General features: G+C 38.3%; 3 protein-coding genes across 5 annotated transcripts; 2 read left to right on the top strand and 1 right to left on the bottom strand.

Annotated features, from left to right (window-relative positions):
* Positions 1–5,750: 5,750 nt before the first annotated feature.
* Positions 5,751–7,186, bottom strand: LOC103853448. The gene is made up of 3 exons (XM_033285215.1): positions 7,079–7,186; positions 6,728–6,916; positions 5,751–6,557 (listed from the first exon to the last, which is right to left on the bottom strand). The coding sequence occupies exons 1-3, from the start codon at positions 7,184–7,186 to the stop codon at positions 5,751–5,753; spliced, it is 1,104 nt and encodes a 367-aa protein (XP_033141106.1).
* Positions 7,187–11,422: 4,236 nt separating this feature from the next.
* On the top strand, positions 11,423–12,810 carry LOC117131746 (alpha,alpha-trehalose-phosphate synthase [UDP-forming] 1-like). The gene is made up of 4 exons (XM_033284155.1): positions 11,423–11,854; positions 12,139–12,236; positions 12,320–12,708; positions 12,783–12,810. The coding sequence occupies exons 1-4, from the start codon at positions 11,470–11,472 to the stop codon at positions 12,808–12,810; spliced, it is 900 nt and encodes a 299-aa protein (XP_033140046.1). The 5' UTR covers positions 11,423–11,469.
* Positions 12,811–17,281: 4,471 nt separating this feature from the next.
* On the top strand, positions 17,282–20,862 carry LOC103853134 (alpha,alpha-trehalose-phosphate synthase [UDP-forming] 1). Of its 3 annotated transcripts, none has more exons than XM_033284126.1 (11): positions 17,282–17,458; positions 17,564–17,665; positions 17,752–17,902; positions 18,100–18,188; positions 18,348–18,396; positions 18,482–18,582; positions 18,663–18,850; positions 18,956–19,073; positions 19,147–19,527; positions 19,596–19,683; positions 20,114–20,862. In XM_033284126.1, the coding sequence occupies exons 2-11, from the start codon at positions 17,630–17,632 to the stop codon at positions 20,728–20,730; spliced, it is 1,818 nt and encodes a 605-aa protein (XP_033140017.1). In that variant the 5' UTR covers positions 17,282–17,458; positions 17,564–17,629; the 3' UTR covers positions 20,731–20,862. The 3 variants fall into 3 exon arrangements, with proteins under 3 accessions (XP_033140017.1, XP_033140015.1, XP_033140014.1); XM_033284124.1 differs by lacking the exon at positions 17,282–17,458 and having other exon boundaries at positions 17,466–17,665; positions 19,147–19,323; positions 19,405–19,527; XM_033284123.1 differs by lacking the exon at positions 17,282–17,458 and having other exon boundaries at positions 17,466–17,665.
* The last annotated feature ends 2,207 nt before the right edge of the window (positions 20,863–23,069 follow it).

Genomic DNA, 23,069 nt, shown 5'->3' with positions numbered 1-23,069 from the left:
ACATTTCTCATGTCTGTATTATAGTTTGATAAAATGGTTGATATAGTGCCACCTGGTTACAGGATAGTCTTAGACGTTAGAACAAGTACAAGGTGCGTGTGAGATTCTTGTTACCTAGTCATGGGGGGTTTTCTAGTGTTATTTATTTATTTCACTCACATGTTTTGTGGGGTTAATCAACAAACAGTTAGACTTTCAACTATATCGAATTACAACGTATTTTTATAGCCACATGTCATCACCACAATCATTCTTAGAATCTTTAAAAAAATATGTTGGTCCATATAAATATATAATAAACTTTTTATTAAACTAACCATAAATTAATCATAAATATTTTTCATTGTTTCATTAAATAAAAATCACGCAATTACCTAATATGGCTAAAGTATAAATGACAATTAATGATTTTAAATAATAAAGATTTGATAAAAATTACTCTATTCTCTATCATTTTAAAAAATTTAACTAATTAAAATAAATTAAACAACCACGTTAACTATATAATAAAAATTTAGATTTTTTTCGTATATGCTATATTTTGGTCCATATAAAAATATATTGGTCCATACAAATATATAATAAACGTTTTATTAAACTAATCATAAATTAATCATAAATGTTTTTCAATGTTTCCTTAAATTAAAATCACGGAATTACCTAATATCGCTAAAGTATATATGACAATTAATGATTTTGAATAATAAAGATTTGATAAAAATTACTCTATTCTCTATCATTTTTAAAAAAATTAACTAATTAAAATAAATTAAAAAACCACGTTAACTATATAATAAAAATTTAGATTTTTTCGTATATGCTATATTTTGAATTTTAAAAAACGAATATAAATAACTAAAGTTGTTAAAAATCTCACATTGAAATTTTTGTGATCCATGGTTTAAAATTTATGTTATAACAAGATACAAATGATTATGAAATTACAGAAATAAAAAGTCTCATTTAATAAATAGTGTATATATGTATATTAATATTTTTTAAAAATAAATTATATACCATATAAAAAATACATAAGTATTTTAATTTCGAATTTGCTTTGATTTTTTTTTGATAAACATTTTATACAATTATTGACAACTTAATATTTAGATTTTAAACTTTGCATTGAATGTTTCTAAAATTATAAATTGCTAAAACTATTAATCATCCCATAATTTTTTTTATTGTTATCATTTATTTAAAATTTTTGTTATAAAGAAATACAAACGATCAAAAATAATATGAGTATAAAATATTTTTTAACAGATGTCAATATTAAAAATGTACTTTATATCTATGTTAATATCATGTAAACTTAATTTTATAACATATAAAATAGAAAAAGTATTTGTCTCGATTAATAAAATTTATTTAAGTATATGTACCAACTTAATTACATATGTAATAGTTACTAAATTTTTTATTATTCAATATATATTTATTATTTCATAATATGTAAAAAAATATATAATACTTAAAAATAATTTGTATATAATATTCATCCTAGTATATACATATAGGTAAAGCAAAAGTGAGATCAGCAAATCTTTTTTTTTTTTAAACACTAGAATTTTATAGATATATAATCCTAAATTGTTACACAAGGAACAATTACAACCATAAAACATAGAGGATATTTTGACTTAAACAAAGAGATTAGTAAGCCAAGAAGGATGTCCTCTAGCAATGTAAGATTGAAAGAGATCCTTTTTAATCACACTTTCCGCAATAAGCATGGCTCCCTTAATGTTGTGTCGAGGGCTGAATTGAGCTTTCCGGTCTTGGAACTCATTCAAAAGTGGTAAAATCTGTGAAGAGTAGAACTTAAGAGAAGGCCAAGCATGAGGTTTAGAAATAGCTTCAATCAAGTCATGATCTTCACTTGAAAAGATGATAGAATCATACTGAAGTGTTTTTAAAGATTCCATAGCCCACTTCCAACTTTCTAGAGAAGCATCTTGTTTGTTTTGTATATTGGTGAATGATCTTCTTCCATGAAGAAGAACTTTACCTTCTCTGTTGCGAAGTATCCAAGAGGCTCCACTTTGCTTTCTGATCTTATCCCATGCACAACCAATATCACATTTTAGCCAGGATATAGGAGGTGGTTTCCAACAAAAAATGTTCTTCTTTTTCTTTTCCAAGTCAATGAGTTTTTCTTGTTTATCAATAGACTTGATAAGAAACCAATGGTCTACACTTTTGTAGATTGAGCTGATGAAGGGAGGCCCCAGATTTAAAGATCCTTCAAAAAAGAAGGCGTTTCTGTTTTTCCATAATTCCCACAAGATCCAAGCTCCTGCTCTTCTGATTTCTTCTGGAATGAGGTGATTCTTCCTCGTCTTTAGCACGTAGAAGATGTTTGAGAAGACTGAATCAGGATCAAAACCACTTAACGGGGAGGGGAAGTTACTCAATGCCCAAGTTTGCTTAGCAATAGTACAAGTAAAGAGAACATGATTCACCGATTCTCCTTCTAGACCACAGACTTGGCATCTTGTATCAAGCTTAATGTTCCTTTCAGACAGTTTGTCAGCAACAGGCAAGGCTCCACTAATTGCTTTCCATAGAAAAATTCTGATTTTTGGCTCTGTGTCAAGAGACCATATGTAATCCTTGATACCATTCAGAGAAGGAAGAGTGTTCCCATGAACAAAAGCTTCCTTTTTAGCCTCTTTTTCAGCTAGCCAGTAACCTGATTTCACCGAGTAATCTCCAGAACGAGAATGATTCCAAATGTAAAAATCTGATGAAGAAGTAACCGGTTTGATTTTGAGAATGATTTTTTTATCTTGAGGATAAAAAAGATCATCTAACAAGGTTTGATTCCACGCTTGAGAACCATCCAAAATTAAGCTGCTGACTTTAAGATTGAGATCGATCAATGTGTTCTTCATAAGAGGAATTCTCATTCGATCTCCATCAACTAACCAAGGAGAGGACCAAACAGATAAAGAACTACCATCTCCAACCATGTGTCTGAGACCTTTACTTAATAACTCTCTACCAAAAAGAATACTTCTCCAAGCATAAGATGGCCGAGAACCTAATGAAGCAGGCAGGAAGGAGTTATTAGGGAAATACCTGCTTTTGAGAAATCTACTAAGGAGAGAGGATGGAGATGAGAGAATTCTCCATGCTTGTTTGGCAAGAAGAGCTTGATTGAAGAGTTCAATATCTTTGAACCCCATGCCTCCTAAGTCTTTAGAGATACATAGCTTGTCCCAACTGAGCCAATGTATTTTCCCTTTGTCTTCAGATGAGTTCCACCAGAAGTTAGCCATTGCTGAGGTGAGATTATTACAAGTCGTTTTAGGTAACCTGAAACAGGTCATGGCATGAATGGGCATGGCAAGGGCTACTGACTTCAAAATAATCTCTTTCCCGGCTTGAGAAAGAAATTTAGTATACCAGCTAGACATCCTTCCTTTCAATTTGTCTTGAATGTAGTTTAGGAGTTGAACTTTCGAACCACTAAAACATTCGGGTAAACCTAGGTAAGCACCTGCTCCACCTTCAGACAGAATCCCAAGTGAAGTTTGAATCTGAATTTTCATCGCAGGGTCAATATTCTTGCCGAAAGTGAGAGAAGATTTTGCTAAGTTGATGACTTGCCCTGTAGCCTTTTCATATTTTTGTAGAATCTCTTGAAAAACCTGACATTGGAGAATGTCTGCCTTGAAGAGAAACAGACTATCGTCTGCAAAAAACAAATGATGAATAGCTGGGCCTTCTCTCGAGAATTGAATACCATGAAGACGACCTTCATCAGAAGCTTGGTTGAGTAAATAAGTTAAACCTTCAGCACAGAGCACAAATAAAAAAGGCGAGATGGGATCTCCTTGTCTTAAACCTCTTTGTGGAGATATTAAACCATGAGATTGCCCATTGATAAGAACAGAGTACTGAACAGAGGAGACGCATGCCATAATCCAAGATACCCAAATAGAGTGAAAACCAAGAGAAAGCAATAATGCCTTTAAATAATTCCATTCAACCCGATCAAATGCTTTCGACATATCAGTCTTGGCTGCCATAAAGTTGCTTGAGACAAACTCATGAGTGTTAAGACTATGAATAGCTTCATGCGCCATGATGATATTGTCGGAGATCAATCGGTCTGAGACAAAAGCAGATTGAGATGGTGAAACTATATCTGGAAGAAACTCTTTAAGCCTGGAAGCAATAATCTTCGAGATTGTTTTGTACATGACAGAACAAAGACTTATCGGTCGGAGATCAGACATAAGAGTTGCATTCATCTTCTTAGGAATCAGAACTAACTGTGTGTAATTCCATTCAGTAGGCATAGCACCAGAATCAAAAAAATGCAAGACTTCTTTCGTTAGCTGTTCACCGACAATATCCCAATAAGATTGAAAGAAGAAACCAGACATACCATCAGCACCTGGTGCACTGTCTGGTTTTATAGATAAAACTGCTTCTTTGATTTCTTCAGATGTTACCTTCCTGATTAACTGATGATTCATTTTCTCTGTGACTCTTGGAGTTAAACCTCTGAGCATAGTAAAGTAGTCTTCCGAGTTTGAAGATTTAAAGAGATCACCAAAATATTGTATTGCAACCTGAGCTTTCGAAGCTTCTGATCTTTGTGCATTGCCGTTTTTGTCTATGAGTTTGACGATTTGATTTTTTGCCCTTGATATTTTGACCGCAGTATGGAAGACCTTGGTGTTTCCATCACCATATAAAATCCAATTGTCTTTAGATTTCTGCTTCCAAAAGTTTTCTTCATCTCTATAAGCCAAAATAAGAGAACCTTTAAGTTTGCTGATCTTCGTATATGACGGGTTCATTGATGATTCTTCAAGTTCCAATTCATCTTGCAAGCTAGTAATTCTTTCCTGAGAGTTTGCTTTGTTAGCTTTTTTCCAGTGACTTAAAGCTTTCCTGCATTGTCTGATACGAGCCGAGACTGAATGTTGATAAGAGGCCGGGCTGTTCCAAGCATGAAAAATGGCTTCTTTAACTGAGGGTTTGTGAAACATTATTTTATCAAATTTGAAGGACCCTCTGTAAGAATCTTGAGATGAAAGGAGTTTGATCAGAATAGGACGATGATCAGAGCCCCTTTTAGCTAAAAAAACTTGGTTAGATGCAGGAAATTGATTGAACCATTGCTTGTTACCGAAGGCTCTGTCAAGTTTACATTGGATCGAGAGATTATTTCTTCTACCGCCCCAAGTAAAACTATTCCCGGAGCTGGGAAGTTCAGACATGCCACAACCCTCAAGCATATTAGAGAACGGAACAAAAGAGGAATCACTTCTTCTAGGACCACCAGTTTTTTCCGAATTGTTGAGGATTTCGTTAAAGTCTCCAAACATGCACCAACTGTTCTTCCTATTTATCCCAATCCTTGTTAGACGTTCCCAAACAAAGTGTCTAAAACTGACATTCGGATTTCCATAGACACAAGACAAGTTAAACTGTTTTCCTTCATAGATTATATGTACATCCAAAAGATTCTTGTCTTCATACAGAAAGGTTACATCTACACTGTTTTTCCAAAAAAGGGCTAGACCACCACCTATATTTACAGGGTCAACAGTGAATAGACGATCATATCCTAACCACGCCTGGAGATCTACTAGAGTATTCCGAGAATTCATAGTTTCCATGAGAAAAAAGACTTCAGGGAAGTGTGCGCTACGCAATTCCTTGAGTCGTTGAACTGTCAGTTCCTGAGTACGTCCCAGTCCCCGGCAGTTCCAACTGATGATGCTCATTTACGCGTTGGACGGTCCCTCACGCGGGACCATCTGTGGTGTATTGCTCTTTGCAGCTTTGGATACACCTGCCAAATCATCTTCAGCTTTCCTTTTCTTGCTCACATTTCCTTCAGTTACCTCTTTGTGATCATGAGCTTGAGGTAACTTCTGAGACTTCTTACGAGAGTTGTAAATTCTTTTGAATCTTCCCGGCTTCCTTATTGCCTTCTCTTTGGAGTTAGAAGGTTCAGCAGTGAAAGTAATCAGAGAGCTGGTTGGATTCACCTGAGACTGTTGAAGTGATGGTAGCGACAATTTACAGAAAACGTTGGTTGTAGTGTTAAACATCGTCTGTCCTGATGAGATTGCTGCTGCCATTAACTTAGGTTGCGGGTTCGGGATAGAAGAGTGGCCCATTTTTCCTTCATTATCATCAGAGACAACTATCTCTTTTCCTTTGTTTATGACTGAAGTGAACAGCGAAGTAGGGATGAGTTGCATAACTGATCTCTGTGAATCCAGTTTCATTTCTGCATCTTTCACTGAAGCAATGACCCTTTGTTCACGAACATGTCTGTCTTCAGAGCTTGAAGCTAGTAGATAATTGCGCATCTCTTGTAGAATCTCAGGAGCAATACGCGGGCGACCCGAGAGAGGATTAATTCCGACTTGATCTTCCTTTAAAATTCCATACAGAGGATCAGTAGCTTCAAGAACCCTTTGCGGAAGAGAAGTCTGAGAGATAGACATGAAACCCTTTGACTGATCACTAGATCCTTGAGCATGTTCAAGAAAAGGACAGCGTTCCTTTGCATGCGTTAATCTCTGACAGTGGAAGCATCGCATTTGAACTTTTTCATAATAGTAACGAATTGTTGTCTGTTCACCACCTGGAGATTTAGGACCCTTGTTTTCTTTAGTGGTTTGGAGACTTCAATCCTGATTTTAACTCTAACATAATCTTGTCTCTGAGGTTTTTCAGGATCAAATAAGACCTTTTCAACATGCCCGATAAGATCTCCAAGCTCAGAGATAGCTTCTTTGGTGTAATGATTAACCGGAATGTTGCTGATTCTGACCCAGACCGAGACTGATTGCAGGAATCCAGGCTGAGGTTTCTCTACCCATCGATCCATTGCTAATCCCCAATCATCGAAGGTTTGCATGCCTTTTTCTAGAATTTCCTGAAGATCGTGTTCATGCATGAACACAAACTGAAATTTTTCTTTAGTCAAGGCAATTCCTCTGACTCTTTCTGACTTCTGTCACCTCCTTGGTAGTTCGTGGATCAATTTTGGCAGTCTTTGAAATTCTGGGTTAAGAAGTCGTCCTATTAAGCTGCATGCATTCCTTTCAGTTGCGAAATACTGCGGTAGATTTGGTAGAGTGAAAGGACCATCATCATCATCTTTGAGAGACAAGGCTAAGAGAGCTCTATCCATTTCAGCAGACATAGTTGGTAATTTTAAGAGACAGGAGAAAATTTAAAAGAGTAGTGTGGGGGAGAGATTGACAGAGTTTTTGGTCTAAAGCTCTTTCTGATTGAGGGAATCACGAAAGAGAGGCTGAAACTCTAGAGAGGAAACTCTAGAGAAAGAAAAGTTATTTTGACACTTCTCATATTTGATCAGTAAGCATTGAGATCAGCAAATCTTATCAGCTTTTTTTTTCATAAATATATGGTGCTTATTAGATTTGCTCTTATAAGATTTTAACTCTCTCTAGAAACTCTCTAACTTCTCTCTTAAAACAAAGTTCATCCTCCTTGCCGGTGTGTGTTTTTTCCGGCGGTGGTGCGCCACCAGTGCCACCGTCGGAATAGCTTTGGATTTTTGTTTTGTTTTTGCGTTTTAAGTGTCTATTTAGTTCCCTCTCCAACATCGGTGACAATCGTTTTGCATCGTCTGGTTGGTTTTTGACTCTGGTGTCATCACTTTATACTCCAAGGTGAAGTCGGCTTTTCCGATTGATTCCAAATCAATGGGATGTCTCTGTTTTTAAGTCTTGGTGGTTTGGTGTTGCGGATGAGATCTCGACTTCGGTCGAGCGAAGCTCTCTGTTGTAAGGTGGTTCCGATGTGTGTGAAGACCTTCTCTGGAATTATGGTTGTGATATGGATGAGATCTCGATTAGGGACGATTGACGTTCTTCGATCGATGGATCTGATGCAAAGAAGGTGTGGGCTTCACAGCTGGTGGTTTCTTTGGGTGTGGTACTGTTCCCGGTTAGGTTCCGGTGGGTTGCCGTGTTTCCGGCGACGACATGCAATTTGATGAAGGCGGTGGAGACTTCCCAACACGTGACCTTTTGTCCTCGTGGTAGGGACGTGTTGTTTTCTCTTGTGCTGTGGGTTTACTTAGGCCATTGTTGGGCTTTGTTCGTTTTTTTTGGTTTATGTCGTAGGGTTGTATGTTGGTTGAATGTCTTTTATGTGGGCTTTTTATATATGTAAAAGTACTATCAATAAATATCAGTGAAAAAAAAAAGATTTGCTCTTATAAGGTGGACCAACAGTTTGTTATATTTTCTTTTTCCTTTGCCTTTTGTTACCGACACATGTTATTGGAGGCATCGTATGATGTTGTCCACGCGCACACAATATAATTATATAAACACTACCAAGTCATCGGCTTCTGCTATATAAAAAAAGGAACATCGTGTCTTCATGCTTACTTGTTGGCTTGAAAAAATCATGTGGTTTTTCTTTTCTTCTTCCAAAGTCAATGTATAAACAGTAACTCAATAATGCTTTTCTGTTTATAAGCATGAAAAATGCTCATCCCGACAAATGAGACAATGAAGTGGAAGATTTTGAAACTATTTATTAGTGTATTATTTTCCATTGTGCATATCATTCAAAAGTTTGACATTGTTATCTCTGTGCTAGAGAGTGTGTTGTGGAAAGTTAGGTGTCGGTTTTACCCTCTCAAAAGTCTCATTTAGGTCAGTGCTTAGCAAAGAAATCTACTTTCTGTCATTCTGACTTACAGCATCTGATTCCTTTTTTTTCTGCCTTACCAAACTAAGCAGAAGAGTTGATGTAGCGGAAGCCTTATAGGATAATACTAGAGATCCGTTGATTCTTAGAATACCCAGAAAACTAGGATAATCACAAAGATCTTATTTAGTCTAAGAATGCCTAAGATCAATGTCTTCTTAAATTCGTTGAGATCACCAATGATCTACTGAAAGTAAGGAACAACAAAGAGAGAACTCTCAATTTTATTAATAAATCATCAAAATAAACTACATAAAACCATAGCTTCAAAGACTATATATAAGAAAACATAAAAACCCTAAAACATTAGAGATAATTATCTTAATAATAAATAAATTCTAAATAAAACACTAAATAAATAAAATATTTATTTTAAATATCTTCTCTACACCATTTTCTCCGGGTTGGAAAGATTCGTCCCCGAATCTTAACCGTGGTCTTCGATCCCAAAACCTTGACCATGACACACATATTTTTCCTTTTCCTTGGCCTTCCATCGATAATATCCATCAAATAAAAGAATATAAATCTTTTGCACCATCAATTTGATCTTCACAACTACCGTAGCAAAGCACATCACAAGGATCTGTAATTTTATTTTTATGTGTTCGTTATGATAAAGAGACAAAGCCCCTGATATCTCCATGCTCGTTACGAACACACCTTCTTCAATGGGCTTGGAGTGGCTGCACACGTGGACATCTTCTCTTGATATCATGCTTTGACTTTGATTCACGGCCACGTCTCTTGATAAGTGATAGTTGATGAAGTTTATGTTATTGTCATAGTAGATATCATAAACAGGATCGCCAATAATTTCTTTATAAACAATTTCTTCGCTATTAGCGAACAAATTTTCCATGATTCCAGATTCGAGTTTTAATTAAGAAACCAAAACACCAGCTCTGATACCACCTGATGTAACGGAAGACTTATAGGATAATACTAGAGATCCGTTGATTCTTAAAATACCCGGAAAACTAGGATAATCACAAAGATCTTATTTAGTCTAAGAATGCCTAAGATCAATGTCTTCTTAAATTCGTTGAGATCACCAATGATCTACTGAAAGCAAGGAACAACAAAGAGAGAACTCTCAATTTTATTAATAAATCATCAAAATAAACTACATAAAACCATAGCCTCAAAGACTATATATAAGAAAACATAAAAACCCTAAAACATTAGAGATAATTATCTTAATAATAAATAAACTCTAAATAAAACACTAAATAAATAAGACTCTACACCATTATAGGATAATATAATAACTTGTCTCTGATACCACCTGATGTAGCGGAAGCCTTATAGGATAATACTAGAGATCCGTTGATTCTTAAAATACCCGGAAAACTAGGATAATCACAAAGATCTTATTTAGTCTAAGAATGCCTAAGATCAATATCTTCTTAAATTCGTTGAAATCACCAATGATCTACTGAAATCAAGGAACAACAAAGAGAGAACTCTCAATTTTATTAATAAATCATCAAAATAAACTGCATAAAACCATAACCTCAAAGACTATATATAAGAAAACATAAAAACCCTAAAACATTAGAGATAATTATCTTAATAATAAATAAACTCTAAATAAAACACTAAATAAATAAGATATTTATTTTAAATATCTTCTCTACACCAAGAGTTTGCTTGGGAGTCCTCCCTCTTCTTATCTATGTTCCTTACTTTGTGCACATTGGAACACACTAACTTAACCATCCTCCTTGGAATAGTTTTATTTGACTTCTTACTGTTGTTGAGAACGAATACGATATTTGGTTTTAGTATGATCATGTGTTTGAAGTTATGGCCACTAACCGGAATTGACCTTGAACTAAAGATCATGTACACAAGTTTTAGAAGTTTGTATTAAGAAAGTTCATGTGCCAAAACAAATTTTATATAGAAGTTTTAAGACATAATTTCTTTTTAGTGCAATAGTTTATGGACAATTTTTTTTTAAATGTTTTAGGCGGCTAAGTATACAAGAAAATAATCCTAGCAATACAAGAATATAAGAACGGGCGTGTTACTATATAACTTTCTAGATTGTATACCATAGTAGGGGTAACATTTTTTTTTTCTTGGTCAACTTTAAAAGAATCCATTTCCAATCAAAGCAGAATGTAGATCTTTCTACATTGTATTCCCCCAAAATCAAATCCAACGTCGGGTTCGGCCGAGTGAGAGAGGTCATTTTCAGGTTAATCTTTTTTTAATGTCGCACTCAAAAATATAAAAATACTTCTTGGGTTAGTATTAGTAATATTACTTATATATAAAGTTAAATATTACTTTCTCGGTATTACTTTATTTGGTGTTAAATTTTTTTTTTTAAATAATTGATGTTTTCATTGTTTTAAATATAATTTAATATCATTTGAATTTTGTGACTAATTACAAAATATTGTATTTATTTTTTATTGGTTGAACTAATATCATTTAAATAAATTTTTATATAATCAAGATATATTGTATAAAAAAATATATTTTTAATATATGTACAAAAACTTTAAACACCAGTATATATAAAAAATACTAAAATAGTATATACAAAGGGTTAAATAGTAGTTTTGTCAGGCAGAAGTGAGATCAATATGGTGATAGACAGTGGCGTTTTATTTATTGTTTACTGTATCATTATACTTGACACTTGGTTTTGTTAATATGGCTTGATTTTCTTTAACAACACAATGCAGGTGACCTCAACTTTTTGTTCCGTTTTGGTGTGAGCGTATGCCTGGAGATAAGTACAACTCCAGTTCGTATCACATCCCTCTCTCTCGAACAGAACGGCTCTTGAGAGAAAGAGAGCTTCGAGAGAAGAGGAGGAGCAACCGTGCTCGTAATCCTAATGAAGCTGTTGGCAGTTCTGAAAACTCTGACAACGACCTACGTCTAGAAGGGGACAGTTCAAGGCAATATGTTGAGCAGTACTTGGAAGGTGCTGCTGCTTCTGCGAGGGCGCATGATAATGTGTGTGAGAGGCAAGAAGTAAGGCCTTATAACAGGCAACGGCTGCTTGTAGTGGCTAACAGGCTCCCAGTTTCTGCGGTGAGAAGAGGTGAAGATTCATGGTCTTTAGAGATCAGTGCTGGTGGTCTAGTTAGTGCTCTCTTAGGTAACTCATTATCTTCTCATCCTGGTTATATGAACGCAAGACCTTACTAACCCATTTGATGAAGTCTTTTTTGACCGATGTATTAGTAGCTCAAGGCAGACCCTGAGATTTTTGGGGCTTTAAATAATTTAGTAAGGATTTTAATAAAAAATATTTTAAACAATTTGGAGACTATGGTCATATATATTAACTCGAAGATTTTTGAGGACTCAAGATCAATGTTTCACTTGGCTATGTCTAGGACCGGCTCTGAGTAGGCTGACATAAACTATGGCATTTTGTAGGTGTAAAGGAGTTTGACGCCAGATGGATTGGATGGGCTGGAGTAAATGTGCCTGATGAGGTTGGGCAGAAGTCCCTTACCAAAACTTTGGCTGAGAAGGTACACAGTATATCTTTTTTAATGTTGTTGCCAATGAAAATGATCTTGTGTATACTTGAAGTCCTATGTTGTTAAATTTTCAGAGGTGTATCCCTGTGTTCCTTGATGAAGAGATTGTTCATCAGTACTATAATGGCTATTGCAACAACATTCTGTGGCCTTTGTTTCACTACCTTGGACTTCCACAAGAAGACCGGCTTGCCACAACAAGAAGCTTTCAGTCCCAATTTGCTGCATACAAGAAAGCAAATTTAATGTTTGCTGATGTTGTAAATGAACACTATGAAGAAGGAGATGTTGTCTGGTGCCATGATTATCATCTTATGTTCCTTCCTAAATGCCTTAAGGAATACAACAGTAAGATGAAAGTTGGATGGTTTCTTCGTACACCATTCCCTTCTTCTGAGATACACAGAACACTTCCTTCACGTTCAGAGCTTCTTAGATCAGTTCTTGCTGCTGATTTAGTAGGGTAACATCTCTACTTGCTTCTATCTATTTGCTAGTACTCTTCAATGGTAATGGCTTATATTGTATATTTTTCAGTTTCCATACATATGACTATGCTATATGATTGGCTGAATAATTCTATTATTAAGTATGTAGAGAGTATATATACAAGAGTACATGTAGGGTATTCGTACTATCAGATAATTACAGAGAGATCCTTTTCATATATAGTATTTACTCAACATCCCCCCTCAAGATGGTGGAGCTGTGGTGACACCAATCTTGATTCTTGAAGTCTGAAAAGGAGTTGTCGATAGAGGTTTTGTCAAGCCATCTGCGAGCTGATCTTTCGTGGAAACGTGAGTGACACGGAGTTGTCTGTTCTGTATCTGGCCACGCACGAAGTGATAGTCAAAAGCAATATGCTTCATACGGGAATGGAAAACTGGGTTCGCGCAAAGGTAAGTGGCTCCGATGTTGTCACAATAAACCGTGGGAACAGTAGTAACCGGAATGCCAAGCTCATGAAGGAGAGACGCGATCCATCGTAGTTCAGAAGCCGTGTTGGCCACTGCACGATACTCTGCTTCAGTGGATGATCGAGCGACGCTGCTCTGCTTCTTTGTCGTCCAAGAGATAGGCTGCGAACCGAGGAAGATGATGTAAGCATTAGTAGAGACATAGTCATCAACATCACCAGCCCAGTCCGCATCAGAGAACGCGTGGAGAGCAGGAGGTGCGGTTTGTTTCCGAAGAAATATGCCATGATCAAGTGTCCCGGAGAGATAGCGAAGAACACGCTTAGCAGCCTGCCAATGATCAGATGTCGGACAGTGCATGAACTGGGACAGTTTATTCACAGCATAGGAGACATCAGGACGAGTAAGTGCAAGGTATTGGAGACTACCAACGATACGGCGGTACTCGTGTGGATCAGGAAGGGGAGAACCGGAGTTGAGCGTGAGCTTGGGATGACTGTCAAGTGGAGTGGCGACGAGTTTAGCGTGTAACATGTTGGCCTTTGTAAGGAGGTCAGTGATGTATTTTCGCTGCTTGAGGTGTAGCCCGTGACTCGTACGAAGAGTCTCAATGCCGAGGAAGTATCCAAGATTTCCCATATCTTTAATGGAGAAGCGAGTAGCAAGAGAGGTGATGACGCGTTGGACAGCAGCAGGATTTCTTCCCGTAACTAAGATGTCGTCGACGTACACAAGAACATAAACAAAGGTCGTCTGCTGTTTCAGTATGAAGAGTGACGTATCCGCAAGGGAATTGTGAAAACCATACTGCAGCAGAAAAGACTTGAGCTCAGAGTACCAAGCGCGAGGCGCTTGTTTAAGGCCATAGAGTGCTTTCTTGAGACGACATACATGCGTTGGGCGATCGGAGTCAGAGAATCCGGGTGGTTGTGACATGAACACTTCCTCATTAAGATGACCTTGTAGAAAGGCCGTGTTGACATCGATTTGACGGACAGGCCAATCATTGTTCACAGCAAGCCCAAGGACGATCCTGATGGTAGTTGATTTGATAACCGGACTAAATGTGTCCTCAAAGTCGATTCCTTGTTGCTGATGATAACCCTTAGCCACAATCCGAGCTTTATATCTGTCAATGGTTCCATCTGAGTTATACTTGATGGTGAAAACCCAACGACACCCAACGACATTCATCTTTTCTGTGACTTCCACCAAATCCCAAGTTAGATTTTCATTGGTGGAGTTGAACTCCTTTGACATCGCATCACGCCAATGTTTATGCTTCATTGCTTGCTGCCATGTACTTGGTATCCAATGTGGATCAGACTGTAGAGCAGCAGTGAGATTATACCTGATGACGGGCTTGAAGATTTTATCTTTAGCTCGTGTAGTCATGGAGTGCCTATTTCCAACAGGAGCAGATGGAACAGAAGGTTCTGCAACTGGAACAGAAGGTTCTGCAACTGGAACAGACGGCTCTGCGAGTGGCACAGACGGGTTTGGACCCTGAGAAGTAGATGCCTGAGTCGTAGACTGATGAGATGTTGCAGGTTCTGTTGATGTTGCTGAAGACTGCGGCTGCAGCAGTGGTGATGAATCCTCGCTCAGTGGTCCAGTGTTCGCAGCCGACGCTGGAGATTGTACAAGTGGCGATGTGATGGGGATAACAGTAACGGGATCAGAGTAAGAGGATGTGGGGGGCTCAGGGTGCGAAGCAGGTGTGGGTTTGGTCATGGTCGCAAATGGGTATTGGGTTTCGTTGAATCGGACATGTCGCGAGACATACATGCGACCAGAGACAGGTTCAAGGCATTGATATGCACTTTGAGAAAGGGAATAGCCAACAAAGATACATGGAATAGACCTGTCCTCTATCTTGTTAGGTGCGTAGGGTCGAAGCCAGGGGAAGCACAGACAACCAAAGGTTCTGAGCTTTTGATAGTTTGGGGTTTGTTGGAAGAGTTTTTGGAATGGGGAATTGTGGGAGAGCACGGGTGTGGGTAGGCGATTGATAAGAAAAACAGCAGTGGCAAAGGCTAAAGGCCAGTAGGTTAGAGGCATCTTGGCGGAGGAAAGAAGAGATAGTCCAGTTTCGACTATGTGGCGGTGTTTCCGCTCAGAAAGACCGTTATGTTCAGGGGTGTGGGGTGGGGTGGTCAGGTGTGAGATGCCGTGAGAGGCAAGAAATGGACGGAGCGCAATGAACTCACCGCCATTATCAGAATAAAGGTTGCAGATTTTTGTTTTGAACTTGGTTTCTGCAATGGGTGTAAAGGTTTGGAAGATGTCTTTGACATCAGACTTTTTGGTAAGAGGAAAGAGCCATGTGTACCTAGTGAAGTGGTCAACTAGGACAAGATAATATCTATAGTTTTGGGTGGATAAGATTGGAGATTGCCAGACATCAGTAAAGAGATATTCGAGAGGATGGGTTGAGACAATAGTACTCTGATGAAAGGGAAGCTTTTGAGTTTTATTAAGTAGACAATCATTGCAAGGAGAAAAAGTAGAAGAGTTTGTCAAACAAGGTAATGAAAAACGGGAAACAACAGCTTTTAAAGTAGAAGAAGAGGGGTGGCCAAGTCTCTGGTGCCATTGAGAGAGAGTGGTTTTGGTGTCTGGATAGGAAGCAAAAGATGCTGCGGGTTTAGAAAGGGACACCGGCCACTCATACAAATCATCCCTCGTGCGGCCTTGAAGCAACTGGACCCCCGTGCTCAGATCCTTCACCTGAAAAGAGGCAGGGAAAAATTCCACAGAAACTTGATTAGCATTGCAAAGTCTATAGACAGAGATCAAGTTCTTATGAACACTCGGAACACAAAGAATGTCGTTGAGATTAAGTGTTTTCGAGCGTGTAGGTATAGAAGCAGAGCCAAAATGAGTAATTTTCAGACCTGTACCGTCTGCAATAGCAACTTCATCACCTCCTGTATATGGCTGGTGCAGAGCCAAGTTCTGCAAATCAGAGGTTAGATGGTGTGTAGCACCACTGTCAAGAAGCCACGCGTTGGGATTGTAGAGGTTGGCTTGTGCGACATTCGCTCGAGGCTGCCAGGAAGGAGGATTAGTCACATGCGCGGTAGAGCCACCATGGAGTTGAGGACAACGGCGTGCGCTATGGCCAAACACACTGCAGATTTGGCACTTGCCTTGGTACCCACGCGAGCTGTTGGTGTTGAGCTGTGGAGATGATGCAGTGAGTTGTTGTTGTTGCCACGTCTGATGACCACGGTAGCCTCCACGACGCGAGTTCTGATTGCGATTGTAGCTTGAAGAGCCACGAGAGTTGGTGTAGTTGGCTGTGATCGGAGCAGGAGTTGTCACAGAGGAAGCGGCCTGCAGTTTGGCTTCCTGATTAAGAAGCTTCTCATGAATCTCAGGCAGGGAAGGAGGCGTCTCACGGCCATCGATTTGATCAGCAATGGTCTTGTACTCCTCAGGAAGACCAACAAGGATAGCTTCAATTTGATCTTCATGATCCATAGCCTTCCCAAGCAAAGCGATTTCATCAAAGCGGGTGGTGAGACCTTGGAAGTAATCATTGATCGATTTTTCACCTTTCTTCCAGGTCTGAATTTGTTGACGAATCTGCTTGACATGGGCGCGACTGGGTTTCGCATAGGTCGTCGTGAGAGTGGTCCAGATCTCAGCCGCTGTTGTCGCCGTGGAGAGGATTGGTTGGATCGTCGGGGTTACTGCACCAAGAAGGGCGCTGAAGATCAAACGATCTTGTCTTTTCCATAGGGTGTAGGACGGATTGGTGGTGATCTCATCATCCGTCGTGGTTGTCGGGGGAGGAACAACGATGGAGCCTTCAATATAACCAGCAAGGTCATAGCCATCGAGCAGGGCTAGCACCTGGCGACTCCACATCAGAAAGTTCGAGCCAGTGAGTTTGGTAACATTTGTCATATTGACATTGAGGAGGGTTGGGGTTGCGGAGACAGTGATAGTCTCAGAGTTTGTCGCCGGTGAGTTGTGAGTTTCAGACATGGTGGGTAGAAAAGTTTTGAAAAGGAGAAGCGGCGCTTTTTAATTTTAGGTATTTGCTAGCTCTGATACCATATATGATTGGCTGAATTATACTATTATTAAGTATGTAGAGAGTATATATACAAGAGTACATGTAGGATATTCGTACTATCAGATAATTACAGAGAGATCCTTTTCATATATAGTATTTACTCAACATATGCAAGACACTTTGTGAGTGCATGCACTCGTATACTTGGTCTTGAAGGAACACCTGAAGGAGTTGAGGATCAAGGCAAGCTTACTCGAGTAGCTGCTGTATGGCCATCTCATTACTCTAACCCTCATATTATTCACATTTATCATCTCACAATGACAACACAACTCATAACACCTTGTAACTTCTTTTTTTTTCCTTTTCAGTTTCCCATTGGTATAGATTCTGAGAGGTTTATACGAGCACTTGAAGTCCCTGATGTCATACAACACATGAAGGAGTTGAAAGAAAGATTTGCCGGCAGAAAGGTAAGGGATGCGCTGCAATCTATTTGAAAGCACATAGAAGTGTTTGTTCTCCCCCTCTTTACTGAGTTTAGTTTTGTTCTTGATAGGTGATGTTAGGTGTTGATCGGCTAGATATTATCAAAGGGATTCCTCAAAAGATTCTTGCATTTGAAAAATTCCTAGAGGAAAACGCAAGCTGGCGTGATAAAGTGGTGCTATTGCAAATTGCAGTACCAACAAGAACAGATGTCCCTGAATGTAAGTTTTCATTCTTGGAGTACAAATTTTCATGGTAGTTCTTCTAATGGTTTTTATTACCATTATGTCACAAAGGATCATATCACCAAAAATGTAGTAGCTATTCTAGATGAACTAGTAAACTAACCCTCTTTTCAAAGTACACTATCTTGAAACCTGTAGCTAATGAATGAAACTTGTGGATGTTGTTATTACAGATCAAAAACTCACAAGCCAAGTTCATGAGATTGTGGGACGAATTAATGGTCGTTTTGGGACACTTACTGCAGCCCCAATACACCACCTGGTCTGTTTTTTTCTCCCTCTCATGCATCCTATTATGTTAGGATTTGAAAACTGTTTTAGCAAAGACAATTCTTGATGGTATATGGATAGATAGAGAAAATATTATATGTACCACTATATATGAGAAAATAGTGATTAAATTCTCATGCCCTGTGATCAGGATCGTTCTCTGGACTTTTATGCTTTATGTGCACTTTATGCTGTCACAGGTAAATAGTGTAGCTACTTGTGGGTATGGTTATAGTTTGTATGGCTTTTGTTACTTTCTGTTATCTGATTAGTTTCTTTCATCAGATGTTGCACTTGTTACATCTTTGAGAGATGGGATGAACCTTGTCAGTTACGAGTTTGTTGCTTGCCAAGAAGCCAAGAAGGGCGTCCTCATTCTCAGTGAAGTAATAACTCTCATACTCAGCAGCTTCAAGATGATTTGCCCCATCAAAGTGGGGTTTTCAAAGTTGTATTTGTTTTACAGTTTGCAGGTGCTGCACAATCTCTAGGTGCTGGAGCCATTCTTGTGAATCCTTGGAACATTACAGAAGTTGCTGCCTCCATTGGACAGGCGTTAAACATGTCATCTGAAGAAAGAGAGAAAAGACATAGGCATAACTTTCATCATGTTAAAACTCATACCTCTCAAGAATGGGCTGAAACTTTTGTGAGGTATGCAAGTTACTAATGCCTTGTTTGTGTTGTTGTCAAAATGATGTACATAATGAGATGATCCTTGGAAGCTATTGAAGTGATAACTCTTTAACAAATATGCAGTGAACTAAATGATACTGTAATAGAGGCTCAACTAAGAATCAGCAAAGTCCCACCTGAGCTTCCACAGAATGACGCGATTCGACGATATTCAAAGTCAACCAACAGGCTACTGATCCTGGTAACTAGTTTTGGGGGATGTCTTTTACCATACCTGTGGTCACTTTCTCTTTGTAAGTTTTGAAAACATTCAGGGTTTCAATGCAACATTGACTGAACCAGTGGATAATCAAGGGAGAAGAGGAGATCAAATAAAGGAGATGGATCTTAATCTACATCCAGAGCTAAAAGGACCATTAAAGGCATTATGCAGTGATCCAAATACAACCATAGTTGTCCTGAGTGGAAGCAGCAGAAGCGTTTTGGACAAAGTATGTATCTCTTTTCTTACCCTTGTTTCCTTTCTTGGAACACAAGTTTCACTGACTGACTTGGTTTTTACTCAAAATCAGAACTTTGGAGAGTATGATATGTGGTTAGCCGCAGAGAATGGGATGTTCCTAAGGCTTACAAATGGAGAGTGGATGACTACAATGCCAGAACACTTGAACATGGAATGGGTTGATAGTGTAAAGGTACAAAGATACTTAGTCCAGACAAAGCCTCATAACAATCTGAGTTCTGTTTTTTTTTCTACTTGTAGCATGTTTTCAAGTACTTCACTGAGAGAACACCAAGGTCACACTTTGAAACACGTGATACTTCGCTTATATGGAACTACAAATATGCAGGTAACCTCTCCATCTCTCTATTTTTGGTTATGTTCAGTTCGGGTTGGTTATTTTGGATATCGGGTTGCGGGTTTTAGGATCCATTTAGGATTTTACCAATTTTGTGGTTAGGATCGGTTCACATAGTTTCGATTCAGGTACGTTCCAATAGCAAAAATAGGAACTGGCTAATACCCAGAACCGGTTTGGTTATTTCAGGTAATTTTTAGATAAAATATCAAGTAAGATAGCGTGTAATTTGGATAATTTAGAAAAAAATCTCAGATAATTTGGGCTATCTCAGATATTTGGATAATAAAGTTTCTTAAATACTTTTGGATATCTTTAGATATTTAAATTTTATCTCAGATATTTCGGTTTTGGTTTTGGTTCGGTTCTTCGGACATCGGTAAAGTGCCCAGACCAACTGAAACACTCATTCTCGATGTAGATATTGAGTTCGGGAGACTTCAAGCAAGAGACCTGTTACAACACTTATGGACAGGTCCTATTTCTAACGCATCAGTTGATGTTGTCCAAGGAAGCCGCTCTGTGGAAGTTCGTGCTGTAGGTGTGACCAAGGGAGCTGCAATTGATCGCATTCTAGGAGAGATAGTGCATAGCAAGTCCATGACCACACCCATTGATTATGTCCTGTGCATTGGTCATTTCTTGGGGAAGGACGAAGATGTGTACACATTCTTTGAACCAGAACTCCCATCAGACATCATCCCAGCCATTGCACGGCCCAGACCATCATCTGATAGTGGTACCAAATCATCACCAGGAGACAGAAAACCACCTTCAAAGTCCACACACAGCAAAAAACACGGTTCAAAATCTTCATCCTCATCTAACTCTTACAACAACAACAAGGCTTCACAGAGACTTTCACCAGAGAAGATCTCATGGAACGTGCTTGAACACAAAGGAGAGAACTACTTCTCTTGTGCAGTGGGTCGTACCCGCACCAGTGCTAGATATCTCCTTGGCTCACCTGATGATGTTGTTTGCTTCCTAGAGAAGCTCGCTGACACGACGGTTCCTAACTCATCGTCTTCATCTTAGAATCTGAGAACGTGTGAAATGAGAGTTCTTGTAACTCAATAAGTCATTGTTTGGTAACAATAAGTAACCATTAACCAGATTGCTTTAGTGGTTTTGATCTAATATATAATAAAGAGTAGAGCAAGTGATGAACAAAGAACAAAATAATGAGATCACAGGAACACGACTTCTAAGCAAGCTCTAGTACTACAACCCTTGTCACGTTAGGTTTTCTTGTTTGGTTCGAATGCATACTTGATCAAAGACTCCTTCATTGAGAGTAGCCCAGGGAACTCTTTCTTGAGCTTAGAAGCATCCATCTCGTTGTTACTTCTTGGAGCCACAATAATGACTTTAGCTTCCATTTGAACTCAGGGTTGATGTAGTCTCTGTACATCTCTAGAATCTCATTGTGACCCACCACACCAGGGTTTGTGAACTCTTATCACTACAAGAAAACACAAGTTTTACGAGGGCAGTTTTCCTCGTGATTTCGTCGTAAAAGCAGTGTTACGAGGAATTAGCGAGGAAACCCGTTTCGTCGTTATACGTTTGTCGTAACGCATATATCCTCGCTAATTCGTCGTAACGTAGCGAGGAAATAATTTCGTCGTAAAAGCGAAGAAGAATATTTCGTCGTAAAGACCACGTAAAGCTTCCACGTAAGGACGTCGCTAAATTTCCTCGTAAATACCTCGAAAGCCATTCCTCGTTAAAGCCACGTAAATAACTCGAAAGTAAATACTCGTAAAGTAAACGTAAATATCTTGATAGCTTTTCTCGTAAAGACCACGTGAATTTTCCACGTCATTTCCTTGTAAACATTTTCTCGTAAAAACCTCGTTAAGCTTCCACGTAAAGAAGTCGCAAAATAGCTACGAAATTACTTCGTTTCGTTATTTTACAGAAATAAAAAAAATTATAATTAAAAAAATTATTTAAATTATTAATAAAATTAAAATTCTAAAAAAATCAAAACCAAAATATTTTATATATAAATAAGTTTTGAATTCATAATACAAGAACCGAAATTAAAAAGAACTAAGGGTCGTTAATCGCCCGGTAGAATTCATCACTCCTCGCCGTTACATCCGCCTCGGCATGTGAGTCGTCGGTTGGTGACTACCTGGCTCACCGAACATCTCTCTGTAATGGGCAGTAAGTCTACCTTTTCGAACCTGAGAAAAAAATTTAATTTTTTAAATTTCCGTCAACAGTATATTTTCCAACATTATCCACCTAATCAACACTAAATAACATAAGATCCGTAAAATTATCTAAATTCCCTATACTAACCACCTAATCTACCTAAACTAACCAAATTAGAGAGGAATTAGAGAGGCTTACCATTGCAACGAAACAGGGAGGAAGTGGAGAGGAAGTGGAGAGGAAGTAGAGAGGAAAGAAAGAGTGAGCGCTCGGGGTGTATATATAAGATTACATTCTGTCGCAAATTCCTCGTAATTTTACGACGAATTACAGAGGCCCGTGTTTTTTTTTACGACGAAACAGCGAGAGATTACAAAGGCCCGCGTTTTATTATACGAGGAAGTTACGAGGAATTACAAAGGCCCGTGTTTTTTAGGTACGAGGACGTTACGACGATTTTGCTTACGTGGAATTACCGAGGAAAGCTTCCCTATAAATATACCCGTAACTCTCCTTCTCAACCCACACCCAAACTCCCAAATCACACCCTATCTCACTTCATACTCTCAAATCCAATCCTATTCAAATTATAAAAATTTGAAAAAAAAGGAAGAGAAGAAGATATTGGAATTTATGTTGGTGAGACTTAAGTAATATAATTGCTGGAAGTCTTGCCACATGTAAATCCAGTATATTTCTTCTTTTTTTTTTTTCTAGTTTTTACGGTACGAGGTGTTTACGACGATTTTGGTTACGAGGTGTTTATGACGATTCCGTCCTACGTGGAATTAAAGTGGGCCGCGTTCATCATTTACTTTACGTGGTATTTACAACGAATCTCTCCTACGTGGTATTTACGACGAAACTGTCCTACGTGGTATTTACGACGAATCTGTCCTACGTGTAATTTACGACGAATCTGTCCTACGTGGTATTTACGACGAATCTGTCCTACGTGGTATTTACGAGGAATTCGTCGTAAGTTCGACGTTAACATACGAGGAATTAACGAGTATTCCATTTAAATCCCTAAAACCCGAAACCCAAAACCCCAAACCCCATATTCCTTATCTTCTACTTTATATATTCCAAACCATATCTTTATTTTCATTCCAAACCACAATTCCTTATTTTCATTCACTCAGAGAGTCTTACGTGGAATTAGCGTGCCCCGCTTTCTTTATTTTTTTAATTTCGTCGTAAACTCCTCG

The sequence above is a fragment of the Brassica rapa genome, chromosome A02 (assembly GCF_000309985.2).
Source record: "Brassica rapa cultivar Chiifu-401-42 chromosome A02, CAAS_Brap_v3.01, whole genome shotgun sequence".
Lineage (NCBI taxonomy): Eukaryota > Viridiplantae > Streptophyta > Magnoliopsida > Brassicales > Brassicaceae > Brassica > Brassica rapa.
Note: the sequence above shows the minus strand (reverse complement) of the source record. Positions and strands in the feature narration are given on the sequence as shown.

Excerpts from the sequence above, each read along its gene's own strand:
- LOC117131746 (XM_033284155.1), top strand. The coding sequence starts at position 11,470 with ATGCCTGGAGATAAGTACAACTCCAGTTCGTATCACATCCCTCTCTCT. Across the intron at positions 11,855-12,138 it reads TCTAGTTAGTGCTCTCTTAG|GTGTAAAGGAGTTTGACGCC; the intron begins GTAACTCATTAT and ends GGCATTTTGTAG. Across the intron at positions 12,237-12,319 it reads CCAAAACTTTGGCTGAGAAG|AGGTGTATCCCTGTGTTCCT; the intron begins GTACACAGTATA and ends TTAAATTTTCAG.
- LOC103853134 (XM_033284123.1), top strand. The coding sequence starts at position 17,513 with ATGACAACACAACTCATAACACCTTGTAACTTCTTTTTTTTTCCTTTT. Across the intron at positions 18,851-18,955 it reads TGGGCTGAAACTTTTGTGAG|TGAACTAAATGATACTGTAA; the intron begins GTATGCAAGTTA and ends ACAAATATGCAG. Across the intron at positions 19,074-19,146 it reads CCAACAGGCTACTGATCCTG|GGTTTCAATGCAACATTGAC; the intron begins GTAACTAGTTTT and ends GAAAACATTCAG.
- LOC103853448 (XM_033285215.1), bottom strand. The coding sequence starts at position 7,186 with ATGTCTGCTGAAATGGATAGAGCTCTCTTAGCCTTGTCTCTCAAAGAT. Across the intron at positions 6,917-7,078 it reads ATTTCGCAACTGAAAGGAAT|GAAATTCTAGAAAAAGGCAT; the intron begins GCATGCAGCTTA and ends CACGATCTTCAG. Across the intron at positions 6,558-6,727 it reads TTATCGGGCATGTTGAAAAG|AGATTAACGCATGCAAAGGA; the intron begins GTCTTATTTGAT and ends TTCCACTGTCAG.